At 54.8% G+C, this 24,676-nt stretch overlaps 1 protein-coding gene across 8 annotated transcripts; it reads right to left on the bottom strand.

Annotated features, from left to right (window-relative positions):
- Positions 1-10: 10 nt before the first annotated feature.
- CAPN11 (calpain 11) lies at positions 11-19,237 on the bottom strand. 8 transcript variants are annotated; one of them, XM_070586101.1, is made up of 22 exons: positions 19,090-19,237; positions 11,150-11,400; positions 10,717-10,786; positions 8,790-8,908; positions 7,756-7,889; positions 7,393-7,561; positions 6,100-6,183; positions 5,923-6,008; positions 5,586-5,660; positions 5,270-5,430; positions 4,911-5,080; positions 3,613-3,717; positions 3,177-3,388; positions 2,850-2,889; positions 2,685-2,753; positions 2,543-2,600; positions 2,349-2,413; positions 1,997-2,065; positions 1,333-1,411; positions 1,120-1,236; positions 602-660; positions 11-464 (listed from the first exon to the last, which is right to left on the bottom strand). In XM_070586101.1, the coding sequence occupies exons 1-22, from the start codon at positions 19,118-19,120 to the stop codon at positions 438-440; spliced, it is 2,250 nt and encodes a 749-aa protein (XP_070442202.1). In that variant the 5' UTR covers positions 19,121-19,237; the 3' UTR covers positions 11-437. The 8 variants fall into 8 exon arrangements, 5 of the variants coding, with proteins under 5 accessions (XP_070442202.1, XP_070442203.1, XP_070442199.1 ...); XM_070586102.1 differs by having other exon boundaries at positions 11,150-11,397; positions 19,090-19,152; XR_011530103.1 differs by having other exon boundaries at positions 853-1,411.
- Positions 19,238-24,676: the final 5,439 nt, after the last annotated feature.

Raw genomic sequence — 24,676 nt, 5'->3', positions numbered from 1 at the left:
GACACAGAAGCCAGTGGCATGTGCTGTTTATTATAATAATGCCCCCGAGTGAGGGAGGAAAGAGAGAGGCCGGGCCAGGAGGGGTGGTCAGCAGGCAGGTGTGAGCAGGACAGGAAGCATGGAGAGCCTCCCAGCCAGGGAACACTGGGAAAGGGTCACTTAATCTTTAGGAAAATATACTCAGAGCGGGAGAGAGATTGTAGGGTAAGTCCAGCCACCAGAAGCCTGGCTGGGAAAAGAAACACTTTGAGCTGAGGAGGTGGGCGTAGAGGTCTCATTACTAGGGTAGGCATGGCGTCCGGGCCCAGGTGCCACTACCTGGAGCCCATTCCACCAGCAGACATGGCAGAGCTGAAGGCAGCAAGGAGTACCCGCCCCCGGGCCAGACCCTCTGCGGGCCGGTGGTGGCCGTGGGGAACCAGGCTCCTGCGGCTCCTCTATCCCCACATGGTTATCTGCAGCCACTGTGGGGAGAGAAGCAGCAGGTCCAAGGATGGGAGAGGTGGGGGTGGGCAGGGTGCCTAGGGAGAGTGGAGGGCAGAAGGCGGTGGAAGGTGGTGGGGGTGGGGGGCGGTGCTGCCAGAGGATGCCTTCCACGCACCTCATTCAGGTTCAAGTGAATATAACCAGTATTTCTGGGGTCCATGGTTAGAAAGTACCCTGTTTGGGGGAGGAGGCAAGGGGAGAGGGGTTGAGAGCTGAGTCGGTGGTCTGAAAGACCCACTGCCAATGAGGGGGAGGTCAGAGAGGGTGTAAGAAGCTGCTCCCCAGCTAACCCCCGGCCCCGCAGGGAATTAATGATAGCAACTCCTACAACCTTGCTGTGAGCCAGGCCCAGTCCCGAGTACTCACCAGATACTAACTCATTTCATCTGTACCTCAATCCTATGAGGGCAGTGCCCTTATCCACATTTTATAGATGAGGGAACGGAGGCACAGAGAGACCAAGTGACTTGCTCAAGGCACAGAACCAGCCAGTGGTGGAGCTGGGGTTTCAACCCAGATCGTCTGTGCCCTATACACAGGAGTGGTTCTGGAGCAGCACCCCTCATATGGGTGTGTGGGGGAGGGCCAGTGGTCCCCGGCCTAGGGTGAGGAGTGGGCAGATGCCTGACTTACTGAACATGGCCTTCAGCTTCAGGAAACAGTAGATGAAGCTGTCAAAATCCACCATCATGTTCTTATTTGCATACCTGGCCACCAGCACCTGCATCACCTTGTTATTTAGCTTGATGCCTGGGAGAGAGAGCAGTGCGAAGGGGAAAGAGCCCGGTCCTCTGGCCAGTGCCTTCTCCCTCCCTGCCCCCAAACCATCTCCTGACCCCTGGCCACCTGCTTTCTCAATGGCCAAGCGCATCTCATAGGAGTTCAAGGCGCCTGAATTGTCCTCGTCACACTCACGGAAGATGTCCTGAGGGGACAGACAGATGTGGTAGGGCCGTGTGCAGGGCATGGTGGTTGAAATGATGAAATCCTTCAGTACGGTTGCCTCACAGCTGCGGCCCAAGACCCCAGGGCTCCCTACCCTGGCCCACACGCTGAGCTCCCAGTATTCCTGCCATCTAGGGGCCGTAGGGTTCATTCCAGGCCTAGTAGGGTGCCTCTGGCACCCTGCCCAGGCTCTCCCGAATGCATCCTTTATGACGGCTGGAACCTGGACTATCCTGGTTATTAAATATTTTGACTAACTAAAACACCAACGCTTCAACAGATGCTGTCGTGTTGTGTGTATGCACACGTGTGTGCGTGCCCGTGTGTGTGTGTGTCTAGTCAGGTGCTCCAGTTCTACCTTCCTCCTTACTAGTCCCCATCCCTCTTACATTAATTTTCAAATTTTACTTAGTTAATTAATTCATTAAGTTGAGGTGGAATTGACATGCAACATCATGTTAGTCTCAGGTGTACAGTGTAATGATTTGATGCTTGTAAATATTCCATCCCTCTTGAGGACCTCTGTTTTTCACCCCCATAAACTACCCCCTTCAATGCCACTTACCGTCCATTTCTTGATTTTTTTCCACAGGATCTGGAACTCCAGAAACCCCAGCTTGCCAGAGTCATCTTTCTGGGTGGTGGTCAAGGATATCAGAGGGGGGAGTGAAGAGGTCATCTTGGGGTCAGGGAAGCAGACGGCTCACCGAGGGGGGCCCAAGACCAGGGAATCTGAATGGTAACTGTGGTAAGAGCCATAAGCACTAGCATCTTCTGCTCGCCCGAAGCCTCATCCGCATGAGGATGGAGGGCATGGCTGGCCAGAGAGGTGGTCCCCTCAGGGCCAGGCTTGGGGGTAAGGGGGACAGAGGATGGGGAGCACTGGACAGGACCACCACTGGGCAGGAAGAAGATACATCCATGAGGTTGACCATACAGTGGCACACGTCCAGGCCGAAGCCCTGGGTCTTGAAGTGTGTGACTGTGAGGGAGGGAGGGGCAGGAAGAAGAGACTGGTGATCAGGGTGGTGTGGGGGACTCAGGGAGAGGTCAAGGTGAGGCACGAACTGTGGGGGGAGGGGGTTGTGGGTGGTGGAGGTGACAGACTCACATTTGGAGACCACCTTGTTGAGCAGCTTTTGTAGCCCGTACATGCCTATCTCCTTGCCCTAGGAAGGAGGTCCGTAAACCCCTGCTCTGGCCTCTTCAGCCCCCAGCCACCTCCTTGCAGCCCCCAGCCCTCAGCCCCTCACCTCTCCTCCAGCCACTGTCTCAAACAGACGTGTGAAGTCCTGGTTTACTTTGTCCTCAGAGATGTTTTCCTGGAGGGAAAGGAGTGGGAAATGGACCCAGTCCAGAAAGATCCTTCACAGCCCAGATGCTTCCTCCGGTCCTCCAACCCCACAGGCTTCCCTCACCTCTTGGAGCATCTCAGCATAGTTGGCTTCATCCAGTTCCCTGAGCAAAAGTGGATGAAGGCTCAGGTTATTGGGGGTCAGAGAGACCCGGATTTCAGTGGGGTGGTCGTGGGGAGGTCTTGTTGTCTGAAGCAATATATGAAACAGACCTCATGGGACCTGGGTTCTGGCTCTGCTACTAATTGGCACTTCCCCTCCTCATGCCTCAGTTTCCCTGACTGTAAAATAGGATCATAGTGGGGGGAGGACCCGATGACTGCTCCCTGAGCTTGACGTCCTACAGCTCTTGGACGGGTGGCCTCGGAGAAGTGAGGTGGGGCCCCTCACCAGGACTCGCTATGCTTCTCTGTGAAGACCCGAAGCAAGAAGTCAGCATCCTTGTGCGGCTCAAAGGTGGAAGGAATGATGATATAGTCCCCTGGAGGCAGCCGGAGATGGCTGCTCACCTCCCGTGCGTTGGAGAAGATCTCTGAGAAGCCGTGGTCCTGATACTTCATGAAGAAGTCCTTCTTCAAGTGGATATCCTGGATGTTCTGAAACTATATGTGCCCCGGAGGTGGGTACAGGGCTGGCATGGCAGGGCAGGGAGAGAGGGACCCCCAAGGGAAAGCCTGGCCGGGTAGGGCTGGAGGGGAAGTACCACCATTAACTGACTGGGCCTGGACACCACCCAACTGGCAGGTAAATCCAGTGTGGTCTCTTCCTTCCCTGACTCCCACCCAGGGCCGCAGGGGCTGGAATCCTAACCCAGTGGCCCACAGACCCCTTCACAGAATTCCACCCCTTGCCCATCCACATGCAGCCGGAGGTGGAGTGGGTGCCTGCCCAGGATCGAGCCCCACGTCATCTTCTGTACCTCCTTTGGGACCTGGGAAGGGAAGAGAGAGGAGGGTCAGATCCCAGGATGGTGAAGGGGCTCAGGCCTGCGGAAGCCAGGTGGGATGTGTGTGTGTGTGTGTGTGTGTTAGGGGCGTGTTAAAGGCACTGGGACATGGGTGGTGGGGTGGGATATGGGCTCTGATAGCTGAAAGTCCTAGTGTTAATGATCTCTCAGCTTTGGACAGCAAAGCACAGTTTACACAAAGTTTTGCCGTGCGAGATTTTTACCACCGCAGGACAGGAAACTGACTCCTTAAGAGGTGAGCCAATGTGCCCAACTGCACACTGCTGGAAAGTGAAAGCGCTGGGATGAAAATCTGGGAGAGCGGTTTCCTGAACACGAACATTTTCCACGGAACACTCACATCCTACAGGAAGCTACTAGGTGATTATTGAGATTGAGGGTTGAACCCAAGTTTATGAGAAGGTGAAGTAAACCAAGATAAATAGGTTGCTCTCCTGCAGGGTGGGGGTAGAGAATATAGCCTTTTCTGGAAGGGAAGGACTCGCATCTGACCTTGGAAATTTCTTGATGCGCGTCTGGCGTCTGCTAACCTGGTGGACTCCCAGCCCAGGAGGAGGGCAAGGCTTGTGTCTATTTTTGTTCTCTATTGAACCACTGGAGACTGGACTGGGGCCTGGCATACAGTAGGTGCTCATAAATACTTGCTGAATTTATAAGTGGGTGAACCGTTTCTAGGATTTTGCAAAGCACGGTTTGGGTACCACTTGTCAGGGAATCCCCTTGGCCACTGGAGTCAATGCTCTTGGTGGGGCATCTTGGGGGAGGCTCGGGGGCTTGTGAAGTCTCAGAGCGGCTGGGAATCAGGACACAGGCTCTGCAGCTGACCTTTGGATGTGTGACCTTGGGCAAGCGACCTCGCCTCTCTGGCTCTCAAGTTCCTTCCTTTTCATTAAAGGCGTTGCTATTTGTAAGGCCTTTGGAACAATGCCGAGCACAAAGGAAGTGCTGCTTAAGAGTTTTAGATGTAAAAATCTGTGAAAAGGAAAGCGCTGGCCCTGCCTCAAGAGCACAAGGCACCAGTCAAGAGAGCTAGGGCTGTGGCACCTGTTGGTGTGTCCCACTCCTGGGTGGGCAGTGGCCTTGGGGAGGAAGAGGCTTGAAGGGGTGAGGCCAGGAGGGGGAGCAGGAGTGGCTGGAGGACCAACTGGGGCGCCCACCGTGTAGATGACAAAGCCAATGGTCTGCAGCTGGGCTCCCTGGGGCCGTGCCTGCCTCCAGTTCTTCTGCATCAGGGCCACCAGGCAGGTGCAAACAACTTCATTGTTCTCTGGGTCGTCGTCCTCCTCGGGGAGAGAGATCTTAAACTGGGGGTTGGTCCAGAATGTGTCTGTGGAGGAAGCAGATCAGGATGGCTCTGCCCTTCCTGGGGTGGATGGGCTTGCCAGCCACACGCCTGCCTCCTCACCAGGGATCTGATGTGCCCCTGACCCCCGTGACCCTGGACCCTTAGGCCTGGTTGTGTGGTGAGTCAGGGGCCCATCACTCACACATTGCCCCCGCGAATCCCCTCACCCACCGAGGTAGTTCCTGCAGCCCCCCGCGGTGCTGCCCCTCCGCCAGCTGCCCTCGTAGAAGGTGGCGTGCCAACTGCTCTTGCAGTCCCCAGAGAGCGTGTCAGGCATCAGGTTGCAGATCTCCAGGAGTGTGAAGTTGTTCAGGAAATCTTGGTAGGACATCCTGTGGCAGAGGAGGGTTTGCTAGAGCCCATCAGCGGCATACCCACACCCATAGCGCCCCCTCCCCATCCAAGGCACATGCGCGTGGGTGGTGGAGGAGATGAGGGGACGGGGCATGGTGGGAGAAGAAGGAAGTCCACCCCAGGCTGCACTGACCAGAACTCCCCGTCCTCCTTCTTGTGTAGCAGCTGCTTCTGGATGTCTAGGTCCACCTCTTCCCACTCCCTGGCACTGGAGCAGAGACAGGCAGTGGAGGGGGCGGGGCAGGGTGCCAGGGGGCACCTCCATCCTCCGGAGGGATTCCCTACCCTTGATTGCCTGTCTGCTGGGGGTCCTGAGTGAGATGGAGAATCCAGAGCGGGGGAGCCTCGCCCTGGGCACAGGTTGTCCTCCCAGACGGGACGCCAGTTGGTCCCTCTGGGGCATGGCCTTGCTCTTGGGGCCTGCTGTGTGCTCTGCCCCTCACCCGAGGGTGCTGGTCAGGGGTACCTACTTGTCACTCCAGGATCCATTCCACTCAATCCGGCCCCAGGGATTCCGGACCCGAATCAATGTTTCCATCTTGCCTTGGTACAAGACCTAGGAGGGGAGCGGGAAAGGTCAGGGGCATAGCGGCAGGAGGAAGTTCTTTCTCAGACCCCTCTGGGGAGGATGCAGTTGTCAGACTCACGTCCTGAAGGCCAGTCACTGAGTAAGCATGTCCTCTCACCAGCATCTTCTGGGTCAAGGATTCCAAGTCGCTGTTGCTGGTGATCTGCACAACAGAGAGGAAGGAAGGAATTCAGGATCTGGTCAGAGGGACTGGGGCACCTGAAGAGAGGCGAGAACTCTCTGGGTTCATTTTTTATAAAAATTAAACTTTGTATTTTCAAATAATTATAGATTCACATGCAGTTGTAAGAAATAACAGAGACAGAGCCAGTGCACCCCACATCCGGTTTCCTCCAGTGGTAACATCTTGCAACACTTGGTACAATATCAGAACCAGGATGTTGATGTTGATGCAATTCATCAATGATGGACAGATTTCCCCACTTTTACTCGTACCCATTTGTGTGTGTTGTGTGCAATTTTATCACGTGTGTTTGTGTAGCCGCAGTCACCAGGCAGAACGTTTCCCTCGACACGAGCAGCCCTCGCGCTGCCCTCTAATAACCACGCCGTCTCTTCTTACTTCCCTAACCTCTGACAACCATGAGGTTGTTCTCTATTTTTTTTTAATTTTGTCTTTTCAAGACTGTCACATGAATGGAATCAGACGGGATGGAACCTTTTGGGACTGGCTTTTTTCATTCAGCGTGATGCCCTTGAGATTCACCCAAGTTGGTGCATGTGTCAATAGTTCAGTTTTTTTTATTTCTGAGTAGCATCCCACGGTATGTATGCGCCACAGTTTAGCTATTCAGCCATTGAAGGACATCTAGGTTGTTTCCAGTTTCTGGCTATTATGAATAAAGATACTACGACGTTTGTGCACAGGCTTCTGTGTGGGCATAAGTCCTCATTTCTCTGGGATAAATGCCCAAGAAGGCGGTTGCTGGGTCATACAGCAGCACTCTGGGCTCATTGACTTATTTGAACAAATATTTGTTGGGCATCTCTTGCATGCCAAGCACCATCCTTAGTCCCAGGATACAGTAGTGAAGGAGACAAATAAGGTTCCTGCCCTCATGAAATGTGAGAACTATCTGGAGGAGACAGGCTACGAATAAAAACATAAATAAGGAAGACAATTTCAGATTGTGATAAACATTGGTGGAAAATCAGAACAAAGTAGAGAGTAAATGGGAAGTGGGAGCAGCTAATTTAGATTGGGAAGCAGGGACGACTAAGCTGAGGAAGGGGCATTTGAACTGGAAAGTGAATGAAAAGGAGCTTGCCATGCAGGTATCTGGGGAAGGAACCTTCTAGGTGAAAGCAACAGCAGGTGCAAAGGTCCTGGGCAGGACCAGGCATGGCTTACCTCGATAGAGCAGCCCAAGAGGGAGGATCGCTCTATGGCCTTCCTAAGCATCCTCAGCAGGTTCTGAGGGGGCCTCTGGAGTTGGAGGCTCTGGGTCACACCCCCTGTGAAGTCCTCAAAGCCCTCCACCGTGTTGCCCCCTGAAAGTGCTTCATAGGACCCGTTCAACCTGTGGGCACAGAGAGGGCACTGTTTGGGCTCTGGGATGGACGTGTGGGCTTGGACATTGGAGGGTGTGGTGAAGGAAGGGAGGGCTGCCCAGCCGTCCTCCTGCCTCTTCCCCTGACTTCAGCTGCCCCCATAGCTGCCAAGTATCAGGGCAGGCTTGGAGGCAAGCCCAGCTCCTTGGCTCAGGGCACTCACTTGGCATATGCCTTCTCCAGCAGGGCACTCCAGAACTCAGTGCGCTCGGGTGAGTGCACGAACACCAGCTTGCCGTTCTTTGTGGGCAGCCGGTCATCCACCACCACGTCCACCCACTGCCCAAATTGCCAAATCTGTGGGCAGCAAGGTGGACCTCAGCAGGGCATGGGACATCTGTCTGCCCGAGGCCCCCTCCAAGCAAGTCATAAGCAGGCATTTACACATTCACGCGCGCGTGCATACACACACACACTCTCACTCCTTTCACGAGAACTCTGTTACACAAGCGCCTCCTGGTGGCCAGGCTCAGTGACACACTGGTGTCAGAGGGGCCGCTCTCCAGAATGGCTGCAGAGGGAGTGAAAGATGATGAAAAGCCTAGACGCCATCCCCAGCCTCCTCCCCAGGTTCTGCCATGGCCTCGAGGGGGACCCCACCCACCTTTTGACCCTGGCTGAACTTTAGGATTTCTGAGGTCTTATGATTCTCAGAAATGTTGTGATTCTCTTATGATTCTCAGAAACATTTTATGACGTGGGGAATTTGTCCACATGTTGCTAAATTTAAAGAGCAGATTACAAAAATTATGTGACAGAGACTCCCAATGTCATACACACACATATACATATACATATATGTGTGTGTGTGTATCTGCCGAGAGAGAGAGAGAGAGACAGAGAGAGAGAGAGAAAGAGAGAGAGAGAGAGAGAGAGAGAAGCAGGAAAGCCACCGACGATTTTCTTTTCACGCTTTAAAAAATTAGCTTACACGATTTCTTTAGTGAGCAGATACTTCTCTGATAATGAGGCAAAACCCCACGCTAATGAATGTCATTTTTCAAAAAGAAAAGAAAAAAGATAAATTTCAAAGCACATACTAATTCTTTCCCTCCCTCTCTTCCTCCATCTCTCCCTCCCTCTCTCCCTCCCTCTTTCCTTCTCGCCCTCTCTCTCTCTCACTCTCACACACACACAAACACACACACACACACATATGCCACACAAAGCAACTCTGGCTTTCACATCACCCTTCACCTGAAAATGGAAGATGCCAGCATAGTTTTTCTTGAAGCTCTGCCCCTTGGGTACCACGCGGTTCAGCAGTTTGGGGTATGTGGTAAGGGAGCCAATGGCAGCCAGCAGCCAGCAGTCCCCTGGAAAGACAGGCAGGGGCTGCCCCCTTGAGCACCCCCCATGAGGGTCCCAGAGGAGCAGCAAGCCCTGGAGGAGCAGGAAGTGGCTCTGAGGCCCGCTCCCCAACAGAGATGTACCTCCCTCCCATGAAGGAGTGTGGAGGGAGGAAGCGAGTAGGGAGAAACAGGGCAGAAGAGGCAGGCTCTGGGGGTGAGCGCCCTCCTTTTTCTATTAGGTGAGAGATTCACAGATTGAAGCATTTGCTTTTGTTTCGGGATTTGAGGGGGAGGTACTTTTGGCCTTGGTCTTGCTCCTCACTCTGGCACCCGCTGTCCTTGGGAGAGAGCCACTCGTCTCCCATTTCCTTGAACAAATCCAGTCACCTTCCCTCACAGCCCCCAGCTCTGTGATTATGCTGTGTAGTGATCAAGACGTCTCTCACCCACATAATATTGGAGAACCAAGGGGCTCAGTCTGTACCCCAACTGTGTCCCTGGGGCTAGGCATCGATGGGATACAGGGGTAGTATCCCTGGTCCAAGGTCATCCCTGGCCATCTCTGTCCTGGGATATCACGGACCTCACTGGGTGGGGCCTTGGGGCAGGGGGTACCCTGTGTGAGTACTTGAGGCCTGGCTGAGGCTGAGGGCACTGGGGAAGCTTCTGTGATGACCAACAGCCTCCTGGCTGCCTGGGGTACTCGTTGGGGGAGGCAGAGGGTGGGAAAGGAAGGTTAAGGACACTCCAATCCTCCATCACCAAAAGGGTGCCTAGGGAGAAACCACTTTTCTCCTCTTGCAGCCCAGTGAGCCTGGGCAGCAGAGGTGGGCCTGAGGTCTCCTTGGCCTCTGCCCTGCCCACATCTGCCCTTTGCTCTGCTGCAAATGGGACAGCACTCAGCCCCAGAGGAAGCCCAGCCTGGCCTCAGCCCTAAGGATGCAGTGAGGGGCTTGGAGGAAAGCGTGGGCGAGGGCAGGCTTCGGGAGGAAGCTCTCTCTCGGGGCAGTCCATGGGAGCCTGTGGGGGGCGGGCTGAGGGGCCCAACGCTCCTTTACCTTGTACTCCACACTGAGGAAAGTCTGGCACCTGCAGTGGCTTTAAAATGGGTCCACAAGTTCTTTGACAATCCTCCCCTCAACAGGGGGAGCCTAATTCCCCTCCCCTTGAGTGAGGGCCAGATCTCACCCTTGCCTCTAACGATAAAGTGTGGTGGAGGGTACCGTGTGTTCCCTGAGACCAGCATGGAAGGGGCATCGTGGCTTCCTCTTTCTTCTCACTCTCAGACCACTCTCTCTGGGGCAAACCAGCTCCCGTGCTGTGTGGACGCTCACGTGGGCCTCAGAGAAGCCTACGTGGCGAGGCACTGAGGCCTCCTGCCAGGTGAGCACACCTGGGCAGCCCCGTCTGACGTGTTGACTGCAGCCTCAGGAGAGAGCCTGAGCCAGACCCACGGGGCTGTGCCACTTCCAGATTGCTGCCCCACAGAAACTGAGATGACGGATGTCTGTTGTTGCTTTAAGTCCTTGAGTCTTGGGGTAATTTGCCGTGTAGCAATCAACGACTAGTATACACCCCAGCTTACCCCAGACCCAGACGGCAGAGGGAGGGATGGCATCCGGATTAGGGGAGGCTCTCGCTACCACCTGCTCAGACGGGGAGGCGCAGGGCAGCAGGAGAGGTCGTCTGAACCCGGGGGTCCTAGTTCCCCAGCCTCAAAAGAGACTCTGGCCCTTCCCCCACCTCAGCCCTCTTCCCCAGCTCCCCCCCACCCCCCCCACCCCCCACCCCCCCCCCCACAGTGGAGACCCACTTTCCTGCTGCCCACTCACCGAGCACCCCCTGACAGATGTCTGTGGGACCGACCCCATCCACGATGAACTGAGGATTGCTCGTAATTTGCTGCAGTGAAGGAACAAAGGTTTCGGGGAGCCCAGGACACCCCCTTCCGACCTCCCTCCCACCTTTCCTGGGGAGTGATGCCCACCTCCAAGTTTTAGGGGAAAAATATGGATCGAGGGAGGGGGTTAGAGGACCAGCTTGGTATAGCGGTAGGTTGTGATAGGCAAAGCTGGTGAGTGACTTTCCCAGGGTTTATCTGGGAGGTTTCACGCTTAAGTGTGTCCAGAGCCATCCCCGGCCCTGGTGGGGGAGGCCAGGGCCAGGGCCAGGATAGGGCGGCGGGGGGATTGGAGATTATCAAGTGATTGGGGGGGACACCACAGCCCCCCCTCCTGAGTCCATGCCTCCCCTCCCAGTGCCCACTGTGGGCCGCTGCCAGCGGATGTTCTGCGCATTTTTGGAGTCGGGGCCCAGGTCCTTGAAGCCCAGCGAACTGTGCTCAGCAGGGAATAAGGGGTCCTCGAACAGCTCCCCCTTCCTCAGGCAGACTGCTCGCAGCTCCTCGAAGATCTGGTTGCTGTAGCTCTGGGCATTGTTGTACCGGCCCACGCCCTTGGCCTTGAGTCGGCTCTGGCTGATGTGAGCTGCCATTCCCTTGGAGAGAACGGCCTCTGCTTAATAAGGAAAAGACAAATGTCTGAAATAAAAAGTGGACAGAGGATCTGAACAGATAGTTTTCTGAAGAAGATATGGGGATGACCAGTAATTGCGTGAAAGAGTGCTCAAAACATCATCATTAGTCACCAGATGAGTGCGAGTCAAGGCCACAGTGATATACCACTTCACACCCACTGGGATGGCTATCGTCAAAAAGGCTGATAACGACAAGTGTTGGCGAGAAGGTGGAGAAAGTGGGGTCCTCATACATTGCTGGTGGGAGCGTAACAGGGGGCAGCCACTTTGGAAAACAGTGTGGCAGTTCCCCAAACAGTTAAACATAGAATTACCATGAGAGCCATCAATTCCACCTCTAGGTAAATACTCAAGAGAAATGAAAATATATTTCCATACAAAAACTTGTACACAAATGTTCGTACCAGCGTTATTCACAGTAGCCAAAAAGTGGGGAAAAAACCCCCAAATGTCCATTAGCTGATGTGTGGACAAATAAAATGAGGAATCTCCATACAATGGAATATAATTCAACAATAAAAGGAACGAAATCCTGATCCATGCTACAACACAGATGGATCTTGAAAACATTATGCTAAGTGAAGAAGGCAGTCACGTACTGTGTATTGTATATAAAATGCCCCAAATAGGCCAGTCTCATGGAGACAGGATGTCGATCAGTGGTTGCTTGGGCTTAGGAGGATGGGGGATTTGGAAGTTGATGGCAAAAGGGTGTGGGATTTGTTTTGGAAGATAATGAAAATGTTCTAGAATGGCTTGTGGTGATGGTTGCACAACTCTGTGAATGTACTAGAAGCCACGAATCATACACTTTAAAAGGGTGAATTGTGTGGTGTGTGAATCATATCCCAGCAAAGCTGTTAAAAAAATGACCCCCGGCCCGTGCAAACAGACACTGCCTTTTGGGGAGAGTGGAAATAATGGTGGGTAGAGAGCTGGAGGGCAGGGAGAAGGGGCCACTCACAGGGAGTCAGTTAGGGAACCGGCTGGCGGGGTGGGGTGGCTGAGGCTCTGAGAGGACAGATCCTGACAGATCCTGAGCCAGCCAGGCAGCTGGGGACCCAGGATGCCCTGCCCACACCTCCTCCCCAGGAGGGACTGCAACTGGCTTACACCCCTTCCTGAGTATCCGCCCACCCACACACATGGGACGGACTCCAGCAGTGGCCGGGAGGTGGGGGCAGGTGGGGGCACAACGGACGACCGGGACGTGGAGGAGGGAGAAGAGATGCCACCACAAAGCCGGATCCACACTGAGTCTCCAGTGCCACCCGCACATGCCCCTGGGGTCGGTCCTCCCTCAATCTCCCCACTTCTCAGCTCCCCACACCATCAGGAAGGATGTGGTCTAAGCTAAACAACTCAGCCGGGGCCTGGGTGTGGGAGGAATCCAGAGAGAGGGAAAGAGGGGCAGCTGCAGAGAGGGGGAGACGCTTCTGGGCTGTCCGGAGACGAGAGCTGCATTGAGCCCGTGGAGGGCTGGGCTCCTCAGAGGCAAGAGCAGAGGGTCTCAGTTACTCTTCCTCCTGTGAGCTGACAAGGAGCAAGGCTGACGGGACTGACGGCCGGCTCTGCGCCAGGCACACGCGCCCTGCGATAGGTCCATGCAATACCCCCAGTAACCAAAGAGGACAACAGCCCGGATGTCAGGGTCACAGGGAGAGGGTTGGGTGTGGGACTAAGTCTGAGCGCAGACCCCAGACTAGGCTGGTGACCTTTTCCCTACACCATGCCCCCTCAGGAGGCACCTCTCCTCAGCGGGAAGGCTTGTCTTCCCATCTTTGTCAACGGAGAGAATCACAGGCCATTTGTGGCTGCACTTATCTGATGCCCCCTTATCCTGCCCACTACCCCAACCAAGCAAACACATTCTCTGTCCCACATCAGTGTCTCTTTGGGAGTTCCCTGGGTCCAGTAACGACCCTTGCTGTCTCCTCTAGTTAACCTGACAAACCCAAACCGGGCTGCCACCACCAGGCCCAGTGCCTTCGCGCTCAGGCTGCCTTCCTTCCTCTGTTGCGTGGGACTCTTCTCGCCTCTGTGCCTCCGCCTGGAATCATTCCTGACCCCATGCACACACCTTGTCCCCTGGGAAAAGTCCTGCTAGGCTTTCCAGTCCTTGCTCAGTGCCACCTCCTCGGTAAAGCCTCCCTTGACGTGCCCAGGCTGAGTTTGGGGCCACCCGAGTGTCCAACGCCTCCCTTTGTTATGACACCCATCACGGCCCACCCACTCTGAGTTGGCCTGTCTGTGAGCTCTCAAGGGTGCAGGAGGGGCCCCCATCCACCACTGGGTCCCCTCTGTCTCATACAGCGCCTGGCCCAGCAGAGGCTCAGAAATGCTTTCAGTGAATGAAGGAATGAATGACTTTTTCATAATTTTTCATCTATGTTTGCAAATCCATGTTTTCTCTCTCCTGCCCCGACCCTCAACTCTCTGTCTCACTGTAGTCCCCAATGTCTATAAATTTGTTTCCCTCTCTTTTTTTTCCTCTTTTTTTTTATTTTGATGAAGATTAGCCCTGAGCTAACATCTGCTGCCAATCCTCCTCTTTTTGCTGAGGAAGACTGGCCATTAGCTAACATCCATGCCCTTCTTCCTCTACTTTATATGTGGGACACCTACCACAGCATGGCTTTTGCCAAGCAGTGCCAAGTCCGTACCCGGGATCCAAACCGGCGGACCCCGGGCCGCCGAAAAGCGGAATGTGCACACTTAACCGCTGTGCCACCAGGCCGGCCCCTGTTTCCCTCTCCTACGAGAAGGAAAGCTCAGGAGGGCGGGGAGCTTTGCTCTCTTTGCTGCTGGATGGAGCGCAGAGCAGGTGCTCACTAATGTTTTGAATGATGTTCCCCGGCAGCTCCTGGAAGGGAGGTCTGTGCGTCTCAGTTTCTCCCATAGGAAGAGGGCCCAATAACGATGCTGTGAAGGAATAGATGGGCATAGGCTCATCCCAGGGACCCTTCATTCCATTAGAGAAGGCCCACAAGCAGGGTCCACCCCAGAGCAGGTGCCCAGGTGGGAAATGCACCTGGTGCTAATGGTGGGACCTGCAGAGTCCATCCCAGCCCTGCACGGAGGCCATGCTGGGGTGGGGGACCAAAAAGAGCTCTGCTCAGCCCAGGGAAGCCGGGGTGTTGGTGTGGGCAATAAGCAAAATTTCCGGCCACAGCTAAAGGCCCCTCTGGGGTCCCCTTGGGGTCCCTGGGGCCTGGAGTCTCCTGGTTGCCACTAAGAAAAGTTCATTGTCCACAAGGATTAGGATGTTTGCTGAAGAAAGACTTGGGACCCTGCCCTTTGCTTCTTCCACAGAGCCTGTGACAAGAAGATATTAGGAATCCTTCCCCAGTTATAAAAGTAACTAGCACCCTGGGGCTGGCCTGGTGGTGTAGTGGTTAAGTTTGCATGCCTGGCTTCGGCGGCCCAGGGTTCGCGGGTTTGGATCCTGGGCGCGGACGTACACACCGCTCATCAAGCCACGCTGAGGAGGCTTCCCACATAGAACTGGAAGAACTTACAACTAGGGTGTACAACGAGGTACTGGGGCTTTGGGGAGAAAAAAAAAAAGAGGAAGATTAGCAACAGATATTAGCTCAGGGTCAATCTTTCTCACCAAAATAATAATAATAATAATAATAATAATAATAAATAATACAGAAAATAAAATATTGCCTTTTAAAAAAAAGAGAAAGTAACTAGCACTTACGTAGCTTTTATAAAAATAATAGTTAACAGTGTTTGATGACTCAGTGCATGCCTGGCACGGTTCTAAACAGTTTGCGTATATTAACACATTGAATCCCCACGACACCCTGTTGGTAAGGTTTACTATCATTGTCGTCCTGCTTCAGAGGGAGAAACCAAGGCACAGAGAGGTTGAACTTCCTCAAGGCCGCCCTCTTGGCAGGCGGCAGAGTCAGAGTTGCACCAGTGCAGGCTGGTCCACACTCCCTGCCTTCACGCTCGCTGCCTTGCTGGGAGGGAGCCTCGGTGGAGGGACAGAGGCCATGCTGGAGAGAAGGATGAGGGGTGCATCCCTTCCTCCATTTTACCCCAGCCTCTGGGTGGTCTTTGTTAAGTCACCTCCCCTCAGCTGGGAGGGGGGCTGAGGATGGATAAGGTATGGATAAGGGGTCGGGAAGGCAGCTCATTCCTCTCTAGCAGAGCTAGTGCCCTGGGCTGCACTGAGCCAGAGTGGGTAGCTGTGTGACCCTGGGCAAGTTGCTTTACGTCTCTGAGCCTTGGTTTCCTCTTCTGGGCAAAGAGGCTGCTATATCCTGCCTTGAAGTGTGTTTCAGGATTGAATGATGCAGCATACATGGAAAAGACTGGCGGTCAGTAGGTACACAGAAAACACCGGTTGCCTTCTCCCCACAGACCCAGTTGGTCAACCAGTATTTACTTGGCTCCTACTGGGATCACCTAACCCCATCCTTCCTGGGACCTCATGATCACAGGGACAGCAGCAACACTTCCGCTCAACATACGGGAATCGCCTGTGCTTATCTGTCTCTGCCGCTGGATTTGAGCTCTTAGAGCAAACCGTAGCTCTTCTCACCCGCCCTTGAGTATGGAGTGTTTACTCTGTGTGGACGCCGCCCCCCAGCTCTGACAGACCCTCCCCAGGCAACCCCTCCTCAGGTTCCGCTCTGTGGGCCACAGAGATAGGGAGACGGCGCCAGGGAAAGAGGCGGCCCAGGTTGGGAGGAGTAGTCAGGGAGGTTCTGAGGGCGGTGACTGCCCGTTCCTGGCTCTCAGCTCAGCCGGCTCCCCGAGGGAGGGTGCCCGTGAGCTCCTGGACCCGGAAGATCAGCCGGGCAACAGGGAGGAGGGCAGCTGGGGCCGGAATCGCGGAGTCCTCCCCTCTCTCCTCTCCCTTTCCCTCCAGCCCTCTCTGCCAACCCGTGCCCTCGGGGCTGCCTAGAAATGGCCGAGAAAGCTCCTTCCACTCCCGCAGACTTGGGGAGAATGAACAAATGGCTGTGTGTGTGTGTGTGTGCACCTGTAGAGTCTGTGTGTGTGTGCAGTCTGTGTGTATGTGTCTGTGGAGTATGTGTGTGTGTGTATCTGTGGAGTGTGTGTGTGTGGAATGTGCGTGCTTGTCTGTGGAGAGTGTGTGTATGTGTGTGTCTGTGGAGTGTGTGTGTGTATATTTGTGGAGTGTGTGTGTGTCTGTGGAGTCTGTGTGTGTGTGTTTGCAGAGTATTTGTGTGTGTGCGCGCGTGTCTGTGGAGTGTGTGTATGTCTGTGGAGTATTTGTGTGTGTGTCTGTGGAGAGTGTGTGTGTGTGACTGTGGAGTGTGTGTGTGTGTTGAGTGTGTGTGTCTAGTATGTGTGTGTGGGTATGTGGAGTGTGTGTGTGTATGGAGTGTGTGTGTGTGTGGAGTGTGTGTGTATGGAGTATATGTGTGTGTGTGTGTGCAGTGTGTGTGCGTGTGTGCGTGGAGTATGTGGGTATGGGTATGTGGAGTATGTGTGTGTGGGTATGTGGAGTGTGTGTGGGTGTGTGGAGGGTGTGTGGGGTATGTGGAGTGTGTGTGGGTGTGTGGAATGTGTGGGTATGTGTGTGGGTATGTGGAGTATGTGTGGGTATGTGGAGGGTGTGTGGGGTGTGTGTGGAGTGTGTGTGGGTGTGTGGAGTGTGCGGGTATGTGTGTGGGTATGTGGAGTGTGTGTGGGTGTGTGGAGGGTGTGTGGGGTATGTGGAGTGTGTGGGGTATGTGGAGTGTGTGTGGGTGTGTGGAGTGTGTGGGTATGTGTGTGGGTATGTGGAGTATGTGTGTGTGTGTGTGTGTGTGCAGTGTGTGTGGAGCGTGTACGAGGTGGTGCGAGGTGGAGACCAGGGGCTCCTCTCTTGGCCACAGGGCCCGGGAAGGTTGTGAAGGGAGCCATGTGCGGAATAAACAGCAGGGCCCGGGATGCAGGGGGTCCAAGAGGAGGGTGAGGACAATCTGCAAGAGGGACGAGAATCAAGGGCTTGTGTTGGTTCACGCCTGGTCCTCACCCAGTGTCGCCAGTAGGGCAGGAGGGACTGTTCCCATTGGACCCAGGTGGAACCCAGGGCCACCCAGAGAAGTGCGGTCAGCGGTTCTCAGCCGAGTGGAAGGGAGGCACTCGTGTCCCCAGGGAACACTTGGCAGTGTCTAGGGACATTTTTGGTTGTCATAGCTGGGGAGTGGGCATCCAGTGAGCAGAGGCCCGGGGTGCCGCCCACATCCTACAGTGCACAGGACAGCCCCCGTGACAAGGGAGTATCCTGTCCCCACATGTCAAGAGTGGCGAGGGTGAGGAAGCTGGGTTAAGTGAATGACCCAAGGGCGCCCGGGTGGTGAGGCAAACCAGCCCGTCCCCTTCCCCTGCAGGGTTGCCCCGGGGAGGCCTGTGCCGGGGCTTCCCCCAGGGGTGAGTGTGCAGAGGTCTCCCGGGGATCCAGAGGGACCGCAGAAGGTGGTGGTGGCCAGGACAACCAGAGAATATCAGAGGGCAGCCAAGGCAATGAAGGTGAATTCTCACCTCCCTCATCTCCCCGGAGCCCTCGGTGCCCCGATCGTGATCACTCAGCCCAAGGAGCCCCTGCTCACTGTCCTCGCTCCAAACCCTGCTCAAGACCCCGCACGCTCAGTCCGCAGGCAGAGCCGGCTGGCAGGGAGGACTTACACACACGCACTCCACCACAGTTATCAACAAACATGTCTCCAGAGAGGGTGAGAGACCCAAGCCCTGTCACACAGGCCAGGGGCTCGGGCAAGCTGGGACAGGCAGACAGACGAGGCTGGCTGTGAGAAGGATAGGCAGATGGCCAGAGCCGTACATTAAAATGAGGCATGAATGGACAGGAAGCTCTCTGTCCCAGGTCCTTACTTTTTCTCCCCCATCAGACTGGGGACCTGTAGATTTATGGACGGCTGAGTTTCCAGAGCTGGTAGGAAACAAAGATGTTGTCTAGACTTCTCAGTTAGGGAACTTCTGAAGAGCCAGCACTGGGTTTGGGGTCCCCTCCTAGGGCTAGGCCTACACTCCCAGGGGTCCAGCAGGTGGTGAGGGCCCGAGAGGCCGGACGCTTGGTCTAGGGTGCCCCTAGAGCAGAAGCTGGCTGCCCTCCTGGACTAGGTGAGGAGCAGGGCTGAGCTCCTCTGCTGGCTGGGGTTGGCTGTGCTCCGACCCCTCACCTCCCACCCCGCAGAACAGCGCAGCTCTGCCTGGCCCCTCCCAGCACCCCAAGTGTTGTCCCCTCCAGGTCCTGAGTTCTGCTCCCTGGCCTGCTATGTAGGCCCGCTCTGGGGGCCTTCTTTCTGGCCTTTCTCTGCTAAGGCGCCTGCCTTTCCAGGCTGGGGAGAGGTTCTCTCTGTTCCCTGAGTTTTATTTCTCGGACAGCCGCTGGGGATCCCCTCTCACGAGCCTTTTCCCAGGCAGCTGTGACACTGGGGTAGCGGGTCCCTCTCCTCTCTCCAACTCCAACCTGTCAGTGGAGACAAGGAGAACAGGCTCCTGCGGGCCTGACCGTCAGCGGCCTGTTCTTTCCCAAGCTGTCTGAGGCAGAGGCCCAGCTTCTGCTCCTAGGGAGCATCCAGTCTGATGGAGGAGTCACCCTCAAGGGCACATGGCCCATTCCCTGGGGGAGGCCCCAGCCTGCAGAGGTACAGGAGTGGGCAAGCCCCATCAGCGCCTACCTGGGGAGTACGGCATGTTGGTGGCCAGCATGGCGCTTGACAGTTGAAGGTTCTGGGGGGAGGGGGAGGAGCATTCCCACCCCCACCCGGAACTCTCCAATTGCAGTGGGACTCCAAGGTCAGCGACAGGTTTTAACAACTGCCTTCCTCTTTCTCCTCCTTCCCACTGACTCCCCAGGCGCGTGCTGTAAGTAACCTAGCCGCTTTCCATCTGCCTGGGCCCCATTCATCCGCCTGGTGGCCATCTCCCCGCGGGGATGGGAGACCCAGCACCCCCACATGGCTGTGCCTCCCCCAGGCTGGCTGTCCTCACTTCATCGTCCAATCAGGACAGGCCAAGTCTGTCTCCTTCAGCCCAAGGCTTCTGGGAAGGGCCTGCCCTGATACCCCAACCTGACCTTTTCATCCTCAGAGCTACTACCTCATTGCCAAAAGTCCCTTTCCCACTGACATGGCAGTCTCCTTCTACGTCCTCATGTGGCATTTTCTGTGTCTCTCTCCTCTTCTTATCAAGACATCAGTTGTATCGGATTAGGGGCCTACCCTATTCCAGCATGACCTCATCTTAACTAATTACTTCTGCAAGGACCCTTTTTCCAAATAAGGTCACATGTCGAGGTACTGGGGTTAGACCTCAACATATCTTTTTGGGGGACACAATTCAACCCATAACACTCTCCTTGGCATGGTTAGGCCAGTGGCCTGTCATGCCTTTCCAGGGGAAAGAGTGAAATCTTTGGCCTGGGAAGTCTGCCCGATAGAATGGTCTTCCCCAGAGTGTACACCTATTGAGGACAGGGACTGTCGGGGTCATCCTGGTGGCCCTCAGCCCTGCCTGGAGGAGCAGCAGGTACAGAGCAGATGCTCAGGCGGCTGAATGGAATCACAGAGCCTCGTTCCAGGCTCCCACACTAACTGACCTTGGGCAAGTCCTCCTCATCCCACTTTCTGGGTCTCAATTTCCTCATCTACGAGAATATTAATTACAGTTCATTAAGTTCTTATTATGTGCCAAGCACTGGGCAAGAATTTTCCACTTATTTAATCCTTAAAACAGCTCAAGGATGTGGTGTCCTTATTCCCATCTTACAGATGAAGAAAGTGAGGTCCAGAGGTGACATAATGAGAAATATATATTTGGTCTCTGCCCCTGGTTCCTGACACAGAGCTCCTAAATCTTTTGGAATTTCCTGGGTGATTGGAGTGTCTTTTGTTCTAATGAGGTGACTCTTGGTGGGCTCCCTGGACAGCCTCAGGATGGGAGCTGGTCACTGGAAAGACCAAGCTATGATTAAAAGCTGGGAACTTTCAGGGCTGGCCCTGTGGTCTAGTGGTTAAGTTTGGCATGCTCTGCTTCAGCAGCCCAGGTTTGGTTCCCAGGTGCGGACCTACACCACTTGTTGGCAGCCGTGCTGTGGTGGTGACCCACATACAAAACAGAGGAAGATTGGCATAGATGTTAGCTCAGGGCAAATCTTCCTCACCAAAAAAAAGAAAGAAAGGAAAGAAAAGCTTGGAACTTTCAACCCCACCGCTCATCCTCCAGGGAGGGGGAGGGGCTGGAGATTGAGTTAATAATCAGTCATGCCTATGTGATGAAGCCTCTGTAAAAACCCCTAAAATGTGGGGTACAGAGAGCTTCTGGGTTGGTGAACACATCCTTGTGCCAGGATAGGTGGCACACCACAACTCCACAGGGATGGAAGCTCTGTGGTCCCTTCTGGACCTCGCCCTGTGTACTTCTTCATCTGGCTGTTCAGCTGTATCCTTTATTGTATCCTTTTATAATAAACCAGTAAATGTAAATGAGTGTTCTCCTGAGTTCTCTGAGTCGTCATAGCAAATTATCAAACCTGAGGAGGGGCTGTGGGAACCCTCACTTATAGCTCTTTGGTCAGAAGTGCAGGTCACAACCAGGAGCTTGTGATCTGAAGTGTGCATCTGAGCCCTGAGCCTGTGGGATCTGATGCTAACTCCAGGTTAGCGTCAGAACTGGGTGGAATTGTAGGACACACATCCAGCTGGTGTCTGGAGAGTTAGAGAATCGGTTGGTGGAGGAAAAGCATCCACACATTTGGTGGTAGAAGAACTTTGTGTGTAAAGGAAAACAGGAGTTTTTCTTTTTTCTTCTTTTTTTCTTTTTTGCTGAGGAAGATTGGCCTTCAGCTAACATCTGTTGCCAATCCTCCTCTTTTCACTTGAGGAAGATTGTGGCTGAGCTAACATCTGTGCCAGTCTTCCTCTGTTTTGTATATGGGATGCTGCCACAGCATGGCTTGATGAGTGGCATGTAGGTCTCGCACCCAGGATCCAAACCTGCAAACCCTGGGCCACTGAATTGGAGCACACAAAGAACTTAACCACTATGCCACTGCGCCGGCTCCAGGAGCTTTCCTTTTGGAGAGGAATGATACAACTTGCCCAAGGTCACACAGCTGGTAAGTGGCTGAGCCAGCATTTGAACCTAAAGCCTCAGCTCTTATCCGTTATGTTCTGCTGGCCCCAGCTGTCAGGAGAGGAGGTGAAGTGGACTTTGGGGCTCCCTGTGGCCTCCTTGCCCACATCCGTGACTCCATCATCACACCTCTTGGCTCCTTTGCAGCACCAGCACAGAGCTGGGCACTCCATCCCAGCTCACAAAATGTTTGTCAGATGCCTGGGTTGTAATTCCCCCTCCCGGCCTGGGCTCTGCCTGGGAAGGGGAGCCAGGGCAGGGAGAGGGTGGGCACAGTCGTCCTCTATTACAGCCTCCCACCCTGGGCCCGGGCTTTTCCGGGGACCTTTGCTCTGTCTGCTGTTTGGGCATTGCCTGGAATTTCACATCTGGAAACACTCAAACCTGGCTTTGAGCTTCAGGTCCTTCCAGAAGCCCCTATAAGGTGGAGTTGGGAGACCCCTCCTCTGAGGGAAGCAGAGGCATGCCGGGCAGGTGAGGAACCCAGGGGTCTAGGCTGACCAGAGCCTCAGGCTGAGGTCTTTCAAGGCCACACTGTGCAGACAATGGGGTTGCCAGGCAAACGACGCTGGTGAGTCTGCCCATCCTTATAGGAAACAGGCTCAGGTATGCTAAGGGGCCTTCATGAGGCAAGGAGCTGTTTCAAAACCTGTCTGGTTCTTTCCATCCTCCTCTTATGTTCTGAAGAAATGATCTAGAGCCTATGGGACCTTGAGGCTGACCGTGGGCCCCCCACCCCCACACCTGTCCCTGGTTGTCTCAGCCCTCACAGACCATGCCAGCCAGTCCTTACGTGGGACCCCCACCCCCTCCTCATCCATTCCCTGCCCCTCGCCCCAGTTCCCCAGCCTCACCTGGTCTTCTGGACTTCTCTATCTGACCTGATGAGAGGTCACCTCACTGCCCTTTCCTCATTCCCAGACTCAGAGCAGGTGGTGGGGGCATTTCTGGTTTAACCCCATGACTCTGGGGCAGGTGTCTGGTACCACGCTGGCCATTTTGGCCTTAATAATTGTGGATCCTTGTCACTCCTCTTTGGATGTCAACTTTCTCAGCTGAGCAGTAAAAGTTTAAATGAGGCAAGATGTCCCGCCTTTGGGCTGCCACAGCATCCTAAGATTTTTCACCCTTGCCCTGGCTCCACTGCAGATGAGTTGTCTCAGCTGGGACAAGGGCCCTCACTGCTGTGTGCCTCGGCTCCTCGTCTGTACATTTGGGACAGGGCTCCTCCGAGGACTCAGTCAGTTCATAGAAAGTGCTGAGAACAGTGCTGGACCCAGGGAGTGCTCGGGTCTCTGTCTGGCTTGCCCACTGGGCCCTGGGTGCCTTGGAGGCAGCCTTGCTGCTCACGGTGTCCGCGGGGCCCAGCGCAGAGCCTGACACACGGGCGTTCAGGAGGGTCTGATGAAGTGATGAGGGTGAGACAGCTTTTGGCAGCCTCACGGGCCCACTGTGCATGCTCTCTGCTGGAAACTCAGCCGATTTCCACGCACCCACTGGCTGGCACTCTGCTCCCTTACCCTCGGCCTGGCAGCTCCTCCAGCCCTGGACTTTGGGGACCCCACCTGGGAGTCTAGATTCCACAAGACTGCAGATCTGACAGCCATGTGAAGGCTGAGTCCGGACTGAGGCCCTGGCCTTCATCTCCACTGTGTTTGTGCAGGCCACCAGGAAACCCTGGCCCTCCAAGCCGTGTTTGTCTTGCGGGTGGCATCTCTCCACAGCCTGGGGCTGGACCCAGGCACTGTTGGCCTTTCGCCCCTTGCCAGAGCTCCGGCAAGCTGTCTCCGGCTAGCTGTCTCCGGCTTTCAGCTGCGTGAGCCATCTCTGCTGTTTGTTTCTTGTTGAGTCTGCAGGCCTTTGTAGGACCTACTTCTTCTCTTCCTTCTCTCCTGAGATCTCTTCTCCCCTCTGGGAGTTGCTTGCCTCACCTTCTTGTTTTCTGGGCCCTTGCGGTGGGTGGCGGATGGGCAGGACATGCTCCAGACTGTTAGGGGTCACCTGGTTGTGCTCGCTGATTTTACTAATGAGGAAACAGGTCCAGAGATGAGAGGTGGTTTTCCCAGGGTTGCACAGCGAGTTAGTGAGAGAACCAGAACTGGAGTCCAGGTCTCCTGGCTCTGGTTGTGCACGCAGTATGTACTGTGTGTGATGCATGGCTCTGTGCGCCTCTGGAGGGTGAGCAAGAGTGGTCACAGGAAATTTCTCAGAAAAGGTGAATTTGAATTGGGTCTTAGAGGACGGATAAGATGCTTTTGACGGGAGGGCGCTTTTCAGGGAGGGGCTCCTGGGGAATGGACAGATGGGCTGGAGCCAGCTCACTGAGGACCTTTCTGAGATCCCTCCCAGGCCGGTAACCTTGGGCAAACTCCATACCCTCTCTGGGCCTGTGTCCTCACTCATCAAAAGAGGAAAACCACAACTGCTTTGTAGGTCCTGTTAATGATCACCGAATTAATTACAGTTGACGTTTATTGGGTGTTTACCATGTACCAGGCGCTGGGCCAAGTGAGCACTTGACACACATTATCTCATGTAATCCTCGCAGTAAGCCCACGCCTGACCTCAGAGCAAGCTCTCTGAGGAGTCAGCGCTTCAAAGCACGGCAGTCACTTAGCATAATCCAGGTACATAATAACCACTCAGTAAGTGGTAGCAACGATGACAGCAAATAATGACGACAGTATTTGCTTGGCTACTGTGGCCCCATTTTCTTGCCTCTCCGCTTCCAGAGCAGTCCGTTAAGAGTCCTTTACTGGAAGCAGCCCTCTTCCTGGACCAGCGTGGAACGTGTGGCTTTGCATGGACTTTCTCCCCGAATCTCTGTCCGTTTGTGTGGCTCTCAGGGACTCAGTGTTGGGCCCGTGTCCCTGTCCCCCAGTTTCCTCAGGGTAGTGGGCAGAGGCAGAGCTGAGAGATGCAGGGGAACGGTGGAGGGGCTGGCAGCATGCACATAGCAAGCCCCTCCCGCCACTCTCTCCTCTCACGGATGGAGAAACTGAGGCTCTGCACTAGAAGCCTCCTCCCTAGGTCATGTGGGGACTCTGAACCATCCTTCAGGGGGACAGAAGGGAGGTGGGACCCAGCCATGTGTCCGGGGCAGCAGCACAAATCACACACCTGCCTCAGAGC

Source organism: Equus przewalskii, chromosome 19, assembly GCF_037783145.1.
Source record: "Equus przewalskii isolate Varuska chromosome 19, EquPr2, whole genome shotgun sequence".
In the NCBI taxonomy this organism is placed as follows: domain Eukaryota; kingdom Metazoa; phylum Chordata; class Mammalia; order Perissodactyla; family Equidae; genus Equus; species Equus przewalskii.
The sequence above is the reverse complement of the archived record's forward strand: the minus strand, read 5'-3'. Positions and strand labels throughout refer to the sequence as shown.

Coding starts and splice junctions, on each gene's coding strand:
- CAPN11 (XM_070586098.1), bottom strand. CDS start 19,120: ATGCTGGCCACCAACATGCCGTACTCCCCAG. Junction 3,389..3,612: donor GGGTGGAATTCTGTGAAGGG/GTCTGTGGGCCA, acceptor GGGCACATATAG/TTTCAGAACATCCAGGATAT. Junction 2,754..2,849: donor ATGCTGAGATGCTCCAAGAG/GTGAGGGAAGCC, acceptor CTTTCCCTCCAG/GAAAACATCTCTGAGGACAA.